The 15942-nt window shown below is 41.0% G+C and overlaps 1 protein-coding gene across 6 annotated transcripts in view; it reads right to left on the minus strand.

The window, feature by feature from the left end:
• zranb3 (zinc finger, RAN-binding domain containing 3) overlaps window positions 1–15942 on the minus strand; it is a 120103-nt gene that overhangs the window by 53454 nt on the left and 50707 nt on the right. For all 6 annotated transcript variants that reach the window (XM_005739865.1, XM_005739863.1, XM_013912602.1 and 3 more), the window contains exons 10-14: window positions 13205–13324; window positions 12588–12767; window positions 11750–11923; window positions 9536–10001; window positions 995–1297 (exon numbers count right to left, since the gene is read on the minus strand). In XM_005739865.1, coding sequence (XP_005739922.1) covers window positions 995–1297; window positions 9536–10001; window positions 11750–11923; window positions 12588–12767; window positions 13205–13324 — 1243 coding nt within the window. The remainder of the gene's footprint in view (window positions 1–994; window positions 1298–9535; window positions 10002–11749; window positions 11924–12587; window positions 12768–13204; window positions 13325–15942) is intronic.

The raw sequence follows: 15942 nt of genomic DNA on the forward strand, positions 1-15942 counted from the left end.
AGTACAGAAGGCACTGCAGGGAAAAGAAAAGCTGCAGTGGAATTCAGTCCTAGACTGATGGGGTGGCACAGGTATCTGCAAAGATGGGAAATTAACCACTCGACAATCTGGGCACTAATAGATGTCAAATTGTAAGTGTGTGCGTGTGTCTCAAGAACAGGAATCAGCCAGGTTGTTGCACGCTGATCTCTGGATGTTAAAGGCTAATGGGGATTGATGGCTTGCCTGTTAAAACCTGAACACTTTACTGCTTCCCGTGTTGAGTGTTCTAGAAAAATGTTTTTGAAAAAAGCCCCGAGCTCAGTGTCACCCCTTTAATATGAACATCTACATGTTTTCAGAGGCAACACCCAGGTCACGGGCTTTTCTTAGACTCTGCTAGTCTGGCATTTTTTTAAAGCTCTTCATATTGCACACAGTGTAATTAGTTCTTTGTAATTAGTGCAATTTATTGCTTTGCGTATCCCTTTGAGACACGAGTACTTGAACACAGAGGTCTTAATTTGCAATATTACACACTGTGTAATTGGGAATTTGTTTCCTCACATCCCTCTGAGATTCACAGACATGTGCACATATAACCAGAGCGGACGGGGGAACGGCAGGTTGTGTTTCAGGGACGAGCTGGAGCATCTAGGGAGCTTGTGCCTTTCATGAAATTAGACCTCGGTCAACTTTATTAAAAGAAAAAAAACAACAACACAAAAAAACAAAACAGCCAATCAGGAGCTCGTCAGTTGGTGCTGTACGCTGGTCCTCAAAGCCAGTGGAGATCAGCCAAGTTTTACTTACTGTAATATCTCCTGTAGCTTCATGGCGCAAAGTGCAGAAATAGTAATAAGAAGTAAGAATAATAATGCCTAGCCCCATATGGAATGAGCTATGGTGCCTTATTGGAGGTGATGATATTAAACAGCATTATATGGGCAGGTGACAAGAAGGCACTAGCCAATTTCCCTAGATATGAAAAGAAGAAGATTGCATGTGGGATTACCCTGTGTGCGGTCAGGGGGGAGGCTGCCACCACCGCTAGCGTCGACGTCGCCTCTCTCTCCCACTGATTGTTTGCCTTTGAGCCACCGCTTGTCCTCTTCCTCTGCTTCTCCCACTCTCTGTTTGTCTTTGGGAGGCTCAGCCTCCTTCTCCTCCATCTCCCCCTCTTTGCTCTGTTTGCCTTTGCGTGATTTCTGAGGCCGGGCTTTTCCGCAGCTGAGCTCTGGCTCACTGTCGGAGCTGGAGAGAACGACACAAGCCTGGTCCCTCTGGGTTGCAGGGGGTAGCTGAGGCCTGGGTGGCTCTGAGCCAGCAGGGAGAGACAGAAAGAGAGAGAGATGAAGATTACTCTATTGGCTGAGCTGCACAGTGTAATCAGACTTTGAAGAGTTTCATTCCCGAGCACGATATCCATCATCTGAAGAGTGTGACAGTGTGACAAAATGACTGCTGACATGAAAGTAAAACTCAATATGGCTCATTAGTGATGTTATTTGCCATCATAAGTTCTTCACTGACAAGTTTAGCGGGTGTGATGGTGTAAATGAGTCGACATAAGCAGGGGCGCAGAAGAATGTGTATATTTTCAAGCCTTTATTGTGGACCTATTATGCTCATTTCGAGCTCCTTATTTTTATTCTTGCACTTTCTTATCTTTGCATGATTCACATTTCAAAGTGATCCTTATTTATTGTTTACCGGGCCTCAGTGCAGCACCTCATTATATCCACTGTCTGAAACAAGCCATTTAAGCTTCTTCCTCAATACTTTTTTTTTTTTGCACAGAAACCCAATGGTCTGACTGATAACAGCTGACAAAAGCTGAAAAATATGAACAGTAAGTGTCATGATGTTAAGCAGACAGGTGTAATTTATTCACTTTCTTTTCCTTGGTTTCCCCCTAATAATAAACAGACAGTAATAATATAGCAGAAAAGGAATACAATTAAAAGCAATTATTTATTTGGCAGCAAATCACAACAACAGTTGCCTCAAGGTGGTTTCTATTGTACGGTAAAGACAATAACACCAGAGAAAACCCCAACAATCAGACAGTCCCCTATCAGGAAGTATTCGGAGACAGTGGGAAGGAAGAACTCCCTTTCAACAGGAAGATTCAGGCTCAGAGAGAGACAGCCATCTGCAAATCTGATGATACAGACATGAAAATACACAGAAGAAAAAACTGAATATTTGGACCTCCCTGACTTTTATTCTTTTGCCCTCATGAGATTAAAGTGAAATCCAAAGTAATCCTTTTTTATCTTAGAATGGGAATGGTGCAGCGTCTTAGTTCATCCTCTGTAGGGAGGAAGAACAGCAGCTGGGCGGGGCTTGTGTGCTCACAGCTGGACCTGTGTACTCGAAATGACCACAAAAGGCATGTCTGCTATTAGTGACATAATACTACTAATTAATAATAATACATGTGTATCATTATCACTGCACTTGTACATACATATACATTTTCTTTCCTCTCTTGCGTAGCTGTAACAAGTGAATTAAATAAAGTCGATGTCTATAAATCCAAGAGTAGGGAGAGAAAAAAAACGCACAATAAGCCCCCTTTAAGTAGTAGATATTTAATCAAGGTGATGAATTTTAAGTGCACATAAGCAAATATATTCAAGTGTATGTCTTATTTGTATCTTCCTATTCTGAGTAGTTGCTTGATATACAATGACCATTTACAGGAAGTAAGCACTATCTGGGATACTTGAAGTCTTTGTTGCTCTGCAGCCCATCAGCTGTGATGCAGGAACTTACAGATGAACACCTGCCAGCCTCCTTTCACCAGCTACTGGATCCAAACAGCCAATATCGTTTTGCTGAGAGAGCAAATTACGTTCGTGTCACATTGTTTTGTTAATTGCTTGCCTGCATCATGTGCAATCAAACCTAAACAAAATAATTGTCAGCGATTACTGCATCTGTGGCGCGCACCAGCCGGGGTGCAGTGAGCAGTGTTCAAACAGCTGATAATGGCTGAATGCCAACGGCAGATCTCGCTTTAAAGTCAGCTTGAAGTCCGCCTATCAAACTTGTTTTGCAGCTCCGCTCTTAAACCATTCAAGCGATTTCCATTCATGCAGAATGTTGTAATTCTGTGAAGGTCAAGCAGAAATCTGAGCCACAAAAATGTTAATGAATGCAGGGATTATGTCGTCATTCGCAGACTTCACGTTATTTTAAATGGTACTTTCTGTGCTGCTGTTTATTAGGAAAGTAGAATTAACAGATGGATTAGCTGCTTAAAGAAAAGACCGTTATCATTTTTAGTCAAATGTAAATGTCACGGTCAGAACAGAACTTCTTAAAAAAAAAGTGTCATGCAATTTCTTACTTTTCTTAGTTAAACTTTAATCACATCTCTTCACAATATTTGTCAAACTTGAGGTGCGAAATGTAAGAAGACACTAAGTTGTGAGTCTTGAGGATGCAGAGGGCTAATTAGTGATCTTGCGTCTCTGTGGCTTGTTTCTTCAAAAGGCCATCCTCTAGTCGGTTTCCTCAAATGCCATCTGAGTCTCTGGGCTCCTGGCCCCAGCGCTGCCCCTCTTCACTAACAAGCCGAGTAAGACCGCAGAGAGACGGCTCAATTTCTGTTAAGCTGTCCCTGCCGAAGAAGATGTTAACGGGAAAATCCTGCAGGGCTGTGCCTCCACTTTACCAGTCAATCCCCCTTATTCTCCCCGCCCATCAGGAGCCCATTATGTCTGTAGTGGTTTGATAAGGTTCCAACATCGAGTCTCAAATCTAAAATGCCATGCAAAAGGATTCCAAAAGCATGTGTTCTGGCATGTGAGCTAACAGATGTAGTTAAATAAAAACAGGAAATGCTTTGAATTCCTTCAGTTGGCAGGGCTCGGAAAAAACTGCAGCCAGTCACAGAAGACCCATCAAACAAAAAGAAAGTAGCTGGTTCACATGCTGTACAATATCAGGCAGTTAAAGACTTAGCTGGACTTTGTTGTTAAATTCTGTAATTTGATATAAAAATAAATAAATAAATAAAAAAATCAGCACATGGTTTGAGTGCTAGCTGAGAGGTACAGAGAGCCAGGAGATAACCAAATTGCCCTCTCCCTGTGTACATCTCTCACAGTAGGTGCTGAGAGACAAATTGCTGGTCTACCAGTGAAAGAGCTGAAGGACTGAACCATGCCCACGCTCTAGGTCTAAAAAAAAAAAGCTGCAAGCACAGGAAGTCTACTAATTCACCTTGAAAATAGTTCAACAGAAGCTGCCTGGTTGTTTCCTGGTGCCAAAACAGCTATAGGAGACGATACAGACGAACCCACCGGAGACATAAACCCTGTCACAAGGAGGAGGTAATAATCCCTGACAGTTTGATTAAAACCAGGACTGGATTACTGACGATACAGCACTACAGCGATTCAATTTGTATGCAATTAATATGACATGTTATTGTTTAGCACCTGGAATTAGGTAAATTCCCGTCTCTGTCAGACAGAATTTAATGGATTAAAAAAGCCAAATACCAACTTCAACATCACCAAAACATACATAAACATAAAAAACACAAACGTTAGGTGCTAATCTAACTGCTTTTAAATCAAATAAATTCTAATAAATGTAATTTTATTCATACAGCACCAAATTACAACAACAGTCACCTTAAAGCAATTAATATTTTAAGGTAAAGACCCTACAATACTACAGAGAAAAACCCAGCAATCACACAACCCCCTATTAGCAAGCACTTGGCAACAGTGGGAAGGAAAAACTCCCTTTTAACAGGAAGAATGGGCGCTGCCATCAGCGGTGATTGGCTGGAGGAGAGGAAGACAAAGCAAAACTGACTAAGCTTTTATCATAAGCTACCTGGCACCACAGGCTTAAATGCTTGGTGTATATAGGACTATTATATGTGTTGGAAAGAGTGATGTATCCGTCTTCCTCACCAGGGTCTTGTCAATTTGTAAGACTTTGTTTTGTTTTAGCTGCAAGCTAAACAGGCAAATATATAATTTTCTCACATATTTAGCCTGTCAACAATTGAGCTGGGGGTGTTAATTACCGAACACTTGCTAGCTAGAGCTCATAAGGGGCTAAATGAAAAAGTACTCTTTTAGCAAAAAACGCCGGCTTTAAACTAGAGCAACTAAAAATGGGCTCCATGTATGAATATGTAGAATACTGAAAGTAGAAGCTTTCTGCTATTTCTTTGTATTCTATTGTAGTCAAAGTACTACTAACCAATCAAATTTGAGCACCTGAGTTTCGCACAAGACTCCATGTGGACAGGAAAAGATGGACTCCAACATTTGATGAAACAATGGGTTAACATTAGACAAAATTTTAGCTTTTAATTACCTTGTCTTTTTAAAATTTAGCTGGATTTGTAAGAAGTTGGAGGGAACTGGAAGTCTGGATATCCACTCCTTACAGGGAGACCTCCACAGGGGCCACTGAGCCTGGTTCTGCCAGAGGTTTCTTCTTGTTAAAAGACAGTTTTTCCTTCCCACTGTTGCCAAGTGCTTGCTCAGAGTGTGTTGTTTGATTGTTGGGGGTTCTCTGTATTACTTAAGGGGTCTTTTCCTCACAATATAACAGGCCTGTGGTTGTGATTTGGTGGTATATAAATAAGACTGAATTGAATTGATTTGTTTTAAGTTACAGGCACAGCACACCTAAGAAGTACAGCCGGTACAGCTCATAATCACTATGTGCTGCCCTTTGGCAAGCTTTTGGAAGTTAGTCATTCATAAAGTAGGCTTCTAGGAAGGGAGGGCTTAAAGAGAGAGCACCTGAAACGACTTTTAAAACAGAAGAACAAAGAAGTTGCACTGAGTTGATATAAAGTTGATATAAAAAGGGATTCTTTTAAACTGTCAATTATGCAAAACGAGTCTAGATGAGCCCGGGAATGAGAATCTAGAGCTGAAAATCTACCATTAAATGTACCCTTTAAAATCTATAGTGACACTGATTATTTTGGTTGTGAAACTTAAAAGTGACAAACTTTCCCATTTTCGGCAGTAAATCTGCCACTGCAGCGTGATGTGCTAGAATATAAGAATTGACAGATGTAACCACGACAGCTAAAGAAACACAGGGCTCTGCAAAGAGTGATAGCCAGGTTTTAAGCTCCCGTTTCTCCTGCTTCCCACATCTAGCATCAATACTTTCCACTGAACAAAAGAAAAAACCCTTGAAATCTTATTCCTTCTTACTTCATGCATCTCCTTCTGTTACTTTCCAGTACATTTTATTCTGGTCCAAACGCCTCACGGTAAAACAGACCAATATCCCTTCTGTTTGCTCGCTGCTCTTCCTCTACAGCTGCTGGCTTGTTGCATTTTTGCCATTCTGTGAAAATACAGAGCGGAAGCCAAATGCCTCGGATACATCTTTGCCTTTACTTTAAATACAAAGCCCTGACGTCCTTGTATCATGTGTCAGTATTCTGTGATTCAGAGCGTCCTGGCTTTCTTTATAGTCATTGTGAAAAATTGTTGCTCTTGAAGAGATAGCATTTCTCATGTCACACTACAGGCTTCGGCCTGATTATTTTCTTACATTTCCACGAGCTGTGGATTGCAGTGCCAAGTTGAGAGATATCTTCATAAATACAGTTGTTATTTTTCCGCGCAGTCTGTCATTTACAAATTTAGCAGGTTGTTAAATTCCCTGTCTAGCAAGCTGACACGGCCTGCTGCTGTGAATGCAGAGTGGCGCTTGTGACAAAGAAGAGAGTGTGATTGCTGAATAGTTATCAAGCATCTGCTGCAGCTGAGCATGAAATGGGGGCTGAATTTTGTTAAAAAAGAAAAATGTGTGGGTGGGTGTTTTTATGCTGCTCAAAAGCTGAGGTACTGCTTGTTTGTTCTGTGTCTGTTTTAAGTGCACCGGCTTCACTTCCAATGGACCGAGCCGCAAACAGACCTTCAGCCAATATTTACTGTGTGCTTGCACTCACTATAGCGCTTATATTATAATACAGAGACTTCAGAGTCATTAATGCAGTGTCAACCTTTTTCTTTAAACACACGCAGGGCTATAGTGTTAGGACTATATCGATGTCAACATTTTACAGAGTCCTAAAGGATGCTAAACTAGTTAGGTAACCTTAGATTTATGTAGAACGTAATCTACGGGAAGCGTGTTTCTAAAGTTTATCAGTCAGCCAAATGTTATCACCCATAATAGACTGTAGGTAAAAGATGGACAACAATGTTGCCATTTGTTTGAAAACTTCGACTTTGGTATTTTGGCTTTCATTCTCTTGGAGCAAGGACAGGGTGTAGCAGGAATATGTTTGAAAACAGGGGACTGTGTAGCCACGCCCCAACTCATACTCACCTTCATTATCTATTTTACCTGCAGTGGGTCCATAATTCACAAAATACAGCAAAAAATAAAACAAAACCTGTGGAATGATTTGACTGAGGTCATAAAGCAGGTGAGAAGTAGCATCATTTTGCCATAGCCTTCCATACAATCAGATTTCATTTTGTAACCAGAGGAGTCGCCCCCTGCTGGCCATTAGAGAGTATGGTGAGCTCTGGCCTTTTTCAGAGGCTGTGTCTTATCATAAACAATCTATGGTGTCCTCCTGGGACTTTCTTTGTCCGCCATGGTTCCAAAATGTAAAACCTGGAAAAGGCATAGATTGAATATGCGACACATCGTATTTAACAAATCCTGTTAACCCTGTAACGCCAAGAGTATCTCAATAAACACTGCAGTTTCAAAGATGTTAATTTTTTTGCAATTATTTTACGGTTTAGGCATTACAAGGTTAACGGTACTTTTAAACTTAGTGAAACATCTAGCTTAGCTGTTCTCAAAGCCAACCGACTCCAGCTCCATATTTAGCGCACGAACACGAGACTAACATCAATCATCACCTGTCTTTTGGTAAAAGCGCCAACAAGTGTGTCCCCCCCCACCTCTTTTCTTCTTCCCCAAATTCTCAAATGTTTTCAGAGTGAAGGTGAATAAAAGCAAACACCCTCACTGGAGCAAAAAGGCTTTTCATGGTAGATGTGCTCTTTATAATTACTGTTCTCCAACTAATAATTTAGATTTCAACATCAAGCCTGAAAGGCTTTATTTGACAGTATTGTACTCTGCTACCTCATCGAGCTGGCAGTCTGGAAGGCCAGAGGTTATGCTCATGTGGAATTACTTTTTTATGACTCGTCTGGATACATAACTACTCTGACACTGAGATTAAACTGTGTCATTCATCAGTGTGCATTTTGCTCTGTTTTAAACATTTTAATAATTTTCTGAAGTACCATAGTTAAAAACATGAATTGATTAAAATTGACCTGCTGTGCTCATTTTTAACTTCTCAGTTTTATTCTTGGACTACAGTAGCTTTTCATGATTGATAGATCAAAATAATCTTTTTTCATTGATACTCTGTGTTGGTTCGCCTTAAACCTGCTCCTTTTGACTCGCTGCTCTTGGCTGTGTGCCTGCAACGACCATATTAGGGATGTTCACCCTCTTGGGCATCATATAGATCCAAGAGTAGAAAAAAAGTGTATAACTGGGATTAGTTTGCACAGAGTCTGACCTCATTATTTAACAGGATATATGTGGCATCAAATAAGGAGAAGAGTAATACGCCTCCTCTAAGTGCATCAAATAAAGTGTGTGATCAGGCAGTGCAGTCTGTCTTTATAAAGCAATCGGTAAATGCTACCTTAACCTGCCGTAAACTAGGTTTTTTTTTGACTAATGACTTATCTTTAGCTCATGCTCATATAAGGCTTTATTCAGCCAGTGGAGTACTAAAAGTATTAAACTCATGTTACCTAAACATTACAGCTGTGAACTACATTCAAGTTTGGGGATTTTATTTTTTTTTAAATCATCTCTCAAACTGATTTGATGCATCTCAGACATCTAAAGAGCATGGACCTGCAGTCTGCCAGGTCATAACGACTTCCCTCCCCTCTTCTTTGCAAGATACAATCATAGGCTGTCAGAGATATCAGCTCGAGCCAGCTCAACTTTTCCCAACTTTGTGTGAGACGTTTGCAGCAATAGTAGGCGCCTGTTCGCTCTCTCTCTCAGCTTGACAGGTGAGAATTATACTGTGTCCTTGTCATCTGCAGAGAGAGAGAGGAGAGGGAGACAGACAATATTCTCTGAGCAGTGCTATTTCAGACTCTGGGAAGTCTGCCTCCATCCTTTGCTATCTCGCATCTCCATCTGGTGAAATCTGTAATGCTGTTCAAAAGTATTATGTCAACAGACTGCCACGATTGATATTGACAGGAAGGAAAATAAAGCAATGAATGGATTTCAGCTTCAGGTGCTTCATTTTAGACATGAGATGATGGAAGCGCGTGCGTTTCCTTAATAAAATTCAGTTTGATTTGCAATCAGGTTTGTGAATTTAATTAAAACCAAAAATAAACAACAGCAAAATAAAGAGAAAGATGGAGAAGAAGAAGAAGAGGGCCACACAGGCAGACGCAAACAGCAGGTTGGGGGTGGGATGGGTGAGAGGAGGGGGGGGGGATCGGATAATTGGATATTATTTGTTCCTTACTCTTACCTGAGCTGACAGCAGAGGTAGAGCGCGGGCACTCACACATCTCGCAGTACGGCAACAGGCTGCTGTTGGAGTAGGTGCAGGCCCCGCAATTCCACACGGATGCAGGATCAGGCTCAGACGGCTGAGACATTAGGGAGACCGCGCTGGCAGGTCTGCCTGCGCTGATCCCCCCAGCAGACGACCTCCGCTTCCCCCCAAATCGAGACGTGGGGCTCCGGTTGGGCTGCGGTGTTCGCAGCCTTTTCAGCTGGGGCGAGAAATCCCGATCGGGCGTTTTGGAGGTTTGGGAGCATGACTCCTCGTTCCCCTCCTCGCTGTTTTCTAAGTATACCCGGATGCCAGCTGGCGTGGCAGCCGTCTCTGAGGAGATGGAGGGACTTTCTTCATCTTCTGTTCTCTTCCTCTTCGTCTTGCCAGCTTGCGGGGAGAAGAAGGAACGGATGTCGTGCTGCTTTTCTTTCTCAAACTAAAGCAAAAAATATAAAATAAATAATGAATAAAAATACAAGCTCAAGTCGGTTTTTGTCTCTGTAGCACCCAATTTTCAATCCACCTGTAAAGTGACAAAGCATCCCTGAATCAAATCCTCCTTTTGTTTTCACCATCAAAGGCAGTCATTTGCATACAGCAACACCATGGTAACACACGCAACGATGATCAGAAACCCCATTTAATTCTTTACACATCAGTAATGTATAAATACAATGCTACAAATACAAAATGTTCTAATGTTGATCACAAATTTTGTGCAGCTCTTTCAGTTTTTCATAATTCATAAATCCATCACACTATAAAGTGTCTTCATTTTTCGTCTCGAGTCATCACAGTCATTAAATAATGATCCTAACAGTACCATGTGTCTCTTCTTAAAAAAAACAAGCGTTACACATTTTACCAATTTGGCTGCGACATTAAAACCACCGACAAGTGAAATTGAAACATTCTAAGATGTGACACAACACCCTGTTTCCACCAACTGGAGCAGATTTTAGTCGCCAACAGTCAGAGAGGAGTGCAGCGCTAACAGCTAAGGACATAATTGCTGGTGATGAGCGGACTACCTTACAAATGAACAACAAAGAGCAGCAAATATCTGCTCATAATGGGATTTTTCCACAGACTGTTCCTCCGAATGTTTCACAATAAAAGAAGAAAAAGAAGAGGAAGGGTTTCTGATGTGAAACTGAGACAGAAAGTGTCAGCGGCAGATAACAAAAGAACCTCCTCTCTGGACTTACTGGTTCATGTTTGCAAGATATTCCAGTATGAAATGGCCTTAAATGGTAAACTTGTTCAGCCTCTGACTGAAAAATTAAATGAATTTGAACTTTTTTAGGGATACAACCTTTACACCCCACACACTACTTGACTAGGCGTGAGCGTAGCTGGATTTGTTGCAGCGGGATTCCCCGGTGGCCGTGGCCTATTTCAGAAGGATTACGGACCTTGTCGCACTACAAACACTTTTCAGGACCTTGACAAAGAGTTCAAGGTGCTGACTTGGCCTAGATCTGAATGTGGTGGATGTCTCTGTGAGGATGTCCCCATCTCGCAACATGCAGGACTTTAAGGATCTGCTGCTTAATGTCTGGGCTCCAGAGGACAAAGGTCAAAGGTCTCCAGGAGTCTGCACTTTAACAGCTCAGAGTTCGTGTGGCAGTGAAAGCCTACACAATATTCAAAGTGTGGTTTCAATGTTGTGGCTGATCAGTAGTGTGAAACGTTTCCACGTCTGTGTGCATGCTTTTGTTTTCTTTTACATTCGTACAATAATCACAGTAAACATGAAAATCTGCGCCCAGGACGCATTCGTCCAATTCTTCTGACTACACACAAAGTTTAACAGCTTTCTACACTCAGTTTCAAATGACAATGCCGCAACAAGAACTCCTTACGCAGCGATTTAGTTATCGCCACCCGGACCACAGCTCTCGAGCTCCCAAGGTCCTCGTGCAGATTTATTTATGATGGCAACAAGAAAAAGCAACTTTCTTTTCTCATACATCACATTATGCTTTGCTATGGAGCTACAGAGCCAGTGGTGGCATAGAGAAATGAGGAACAAACCAAACAGTAAGTGTGATGACTTTATATGAAATTAGACTCATTTATTATGAAAGCTCCTGTGGCTTTATACTCGATGGCTCGGCATGTCAGAGCTAATTTAAAGAGAGAAAGAAATAGATGTCTGTTGAAGATTTCCTGCTGACTCACATGAGTAAAGAAGACGTCGGTTTTGGCATTTCCTGTGCTTCCCTCCAGCGGCAGCACCATCTCACTTGGCGTCCACGCGTTGGCAAAGTTGAGGAACTCCCATTTGTCCTTGTCGCCCTCGTCGGCCTTCAGATATTCCTTTCTTCCATTTAGAGTGCTGCCAGTCACCTTTTCCTGAAACACAAGGAACCTTATGTTGTACCTTCACTTCACACTTAGGTCCACAAATTTATGAACAGTGACACATTTTTTTGTTGTTTTTACAGTTTTGCTTCTTTACACCACAAGAATACATTTTAAATAAAACAATAAGAAACTCAAGTGAACAGTTTAAGGAAAAAGGGTTTTCTCTTGGTTGGATGTCGTAAAGGAGTTTTCCCTTTAACCATGGAAAAGATCCTGCGATCACTCACCACTGTTGTCCTATGTTGACAAACCTACTTGCGTGAGGTCTTAAATCTATTACGGTTGTGCACAAAGGCAAAACTGTAACAACTGGTCACCGAAAACGTGGTAAGTAAATATTTTTCAGATCAGAAATCATTTAAATTTATTCACAACTTCGCTTGTGATGATCAGTTTGGAAGCCATGATGTGTAATCGTAATTTGGAGACAGAAACATCCTGTCCAGGAAGAGAAACTTCTGGATTACTCTTAAAACTTATTGCGTAGCAATATGCAAATGTTAGTATTGCCTCCATTAAAAACACTGAAGAGCCTAATCAGTACAAGAGCAGTAAGGGTGATTTATCATTCAAATTTAATATGACCAGTGAAATCATAAGCAGCTTTGCATAAATTTCTCCAACTTTGCTGCCATAATGTCACCCACAGTACCTTCCTGTTGAGCATGGACCACATGACGGTGTCGAAGGTGCCCTTGGCAATGAGATAATGCACGTTGACGGAGGACGTCTGCCCAATGCGGTGGGCACGATCTTCAGCCTGCTTGACGTGACCGGGGTTCCAGTAGAGCTCGGCAAACACCACGTGGCTGGCAGCGGTGAAGGTCAAACCCTGGAGAGGACACACACAAACACACACGCTACATATCTGTTTCAGAGTACCCAGTACAACCACCTCAAAAATGGAACAATCCAGTCCGATTGAATGAAATTTAATTTGTTGAAATTCTTTTTAATAGCAGAATATTATCAGCTAATTGATACGTAAGTGCTTCAAGCACCCACTTCTTTTGATTGGAATGCATAACATTTCTGTTGGTCACTCAGAATAATTGAGGTCAATGAGTTTATTATTAAGACTAGAACACGTTTCCACCATTCATTTCTCTATGATATTAGGATTCACAGCAACCAGTACAAACCATAATTACCTCTAATATGCAAAATTGAGTCTATTTAGCTGATTTTCCAATTGACTGCAGGGTGTTTTATTTCCTTTATTATGATCAAGCATAGCCTGCATAGCCTGCTGGATAAGTATGCAAGTACCTGTCCAGCTGCCTGGATGCTGAGGATGGCCACTCGGGTTTCTGGGTCACTCTGGAATCTGTGGACCAACTGGATTCGCTCTGATGACGGTACGCTGCCATCGATTCGGATATAACCAGCCTGTCAGGATGGAGTCGAGACAACGCAGCGTTTGATTTTCAAAGGAAAATTTAGATCACTAAAACTGGCAGTTGAGCAATGTAAAATAATATAATAACACTCGACAGCTTTAAGGCAATAATCTTTCTAACCAGGAGACACAGCTCCAATCTCCAGCTGATGCACACAGTTATTGTCACAAAGATAAAAAAAAGAAAGAAAGAAAAAAGTTATCTGTACAGGACAAAGTGCTGCATAAAGTTTCCATCCAGAAAGTAAACAAAGGGAAAAGGGAGAATATATTTCCTTCAAGAGAGACTAGAGCAACTAACAGAAGAGTTAATACATTTATTAAATGGACATAAGCGTAACTCCAAATGAACAATGATGATGTCTAAATGAGCTCAACTTGAAGGTGTGTGAGTCACACTGTGTTTATATTTGGCATGTTAAAATGTGCGGCTCCTGTACAACAAGAGGTCAGCGCCACTAAATCAGATAAAGATCAACATCTGTCTGAAGTTTGTTAACATTAATGTTAGCCTTCAGAAGATACTGGTCATTAGGGCTGGGTATCGTCACTCATTTCTAGAATCGATTCGATTCCGATTCACAAGGTCCTGAATCGATTCGATCCACCATTTGATTCAATTCGATTTGAATCTGGGAAATTTTCCCTCAGACAGTCAGAAATATTATAATTCAGATCAGTACATTTACATATTTTTGTATCTATAAGAAGGAAGCTGAAAATCGCAAGACTTTATCAAAGGTGTGAGCATCACAGCAGATGCCTTTGTGTCAAAGTAGCTGAAGATAAAACACAGAAAAACATGAAGGTGATTTTCCTGGCCTGGGATTTTATAAAAATATTCTGCAGTACATCAAAAACAAAAGAAAACCATTAATCAACACATGAACATTACCTCTGAAGTTACAGCGGTTTTATTAGAGACACGGCGTTTTGCATTTTGTATAACTTTAAAAAGTTTAAATTTGTTCAGAAGCCTATTGAACGGCAGAAATTAGGTTTTCTTTTCGGAAGTAAATAAAAGGAAATAAAACCATCAGCCAGCAGCGCTGTAAATAACGGTAGTCTTGTGCGTAACAAGCAAGCGAATAATGCAGAAAACAGATTTTGGGGATAGACGGGAAACTGTTCTTGAAGTACTGAGAGAGAAAGAGAGCGAGAGCTGTGCATGAAGTGTGATTTTATCGTAGTGGAAGCAAAACAGCAAAAGTCAGAGGGAGTCCATGACGATGTTTATGTGAAGCTTAGTTTGGATCTTCTTTTGCTGCTGGTTCGGTCAATATTGTTTGGAGAGAGATAAAACTAACAGCTTTCGAATCAGCGCAAAAAGGGCGTAAACACAAAGCGCGGACCCGCCGAAACATCAGAATCAGCGAGCTGTTGGCTTTCAGCCCCGACCGTGTTCGTGCCGTCGGGTGAGAAAGGCGACATCTCACTGATTCTGATCTGCGGGTAGTGCTTTGTGTTTACGTCTTTGTGCAGAAGCCGTGTTCCTGCTCTCATTTACCGTTTTAAATGTTTGGTGGTTGTCAAAAGTTTGTGACGTTTCACCTGAGATTCTGGAATTTTGGACAAAATACATTTATATAAAAAAATCGATTCAAGATTTTAATGAATCGATATCACGTTATCCAAGCCAGAATCGATTTTAATCGATGAATCGATTATTAAAACCCGCCCCTACTGGTCATATCTGACCAAGGTTAAAGCCAGTCTGTTGACTAGAGCAAGAGCTGGTAAATCTGTGTTAATCTCCAGCAGCAATTTAAGCTGAAAAATAAAGCCAGTTTGAAAGTACTGCAATTCTTCAAAAGTCCAGTTTAAGCAGGCTCAGAAAAAGAGTCACAAGTTAAAATGACCAACTGTACCTGAAAAATGAGCCTTTTCAGAGAACGGTACCAAAACAGGGGTTAGAAAACAAGGCTTAGTTCGTCCACCAGTGGAGACTCGGCACAGGTTTGAGCATAAATGAGTAAATACTATACATAAGAACAGTTAGGAAGACCTCTTTATGTTTTGTGTGTGTGAAAGAAATGAATATCAAAGAGGTATCATAACATCAGTATTTCTTTAAAAATCATTTAGCGATCGGGCTTAATCATGTAAGCCTGCTTTTTGGAAGTCACAATTAGCACCCATTTGAAACTTGTTTCAAAGCTAACGGGATGGTGACAGCCAAAAACGCAAAACTAAAGGCTTTAAATCAGCAGAACAAACACCAATGGATGCCAACATGTTGGCAACAATCAGCTTTTGTACATAGTCTATGCTTATTATCCAGCACTCGTACCTCTATTCTTTAGCAAAAGAATCGGGCCAAAAACAGGACGAGATATGTGGTGTGAGGTTGTTGAAGAGAAATAAAGCTTCAAACTGAGAGGAATGGTATTGTCTGTCTGTAAAAAGGTGGTGCAGATTGGTGCTGGAACATTAAAGGAGTGTAGCACTTCATTAACCTGTATTCTAGGTTCCTGCAGACATTTCAATAAGAGAAATGTGAATGGATACACCATCAAAGACATCAGCAGGGGAGCTGCAATGAATTAAATAAAACGAGAACGCCGCTAATAACACAATATTTGATAGCATAATGAAACACCAAACAAAG

The sequence above is a fragment of the Pundamilia nyererei genome, unplaced genomic scaffold (genome assembly GCF_000239375.1).
Source record: "Pundamilia nyererei isolate P.nyererei 1_Seehausen unplaced genomic scaffold, PunNye1.0 scaffold00094, whole genome shotgun sequence".
NCBI lineage: Eukaryota > Metazoa > Chordata > Actinopteri > Cichliformes > Cichlidae > Pundamilia > Pundamilia nyererei.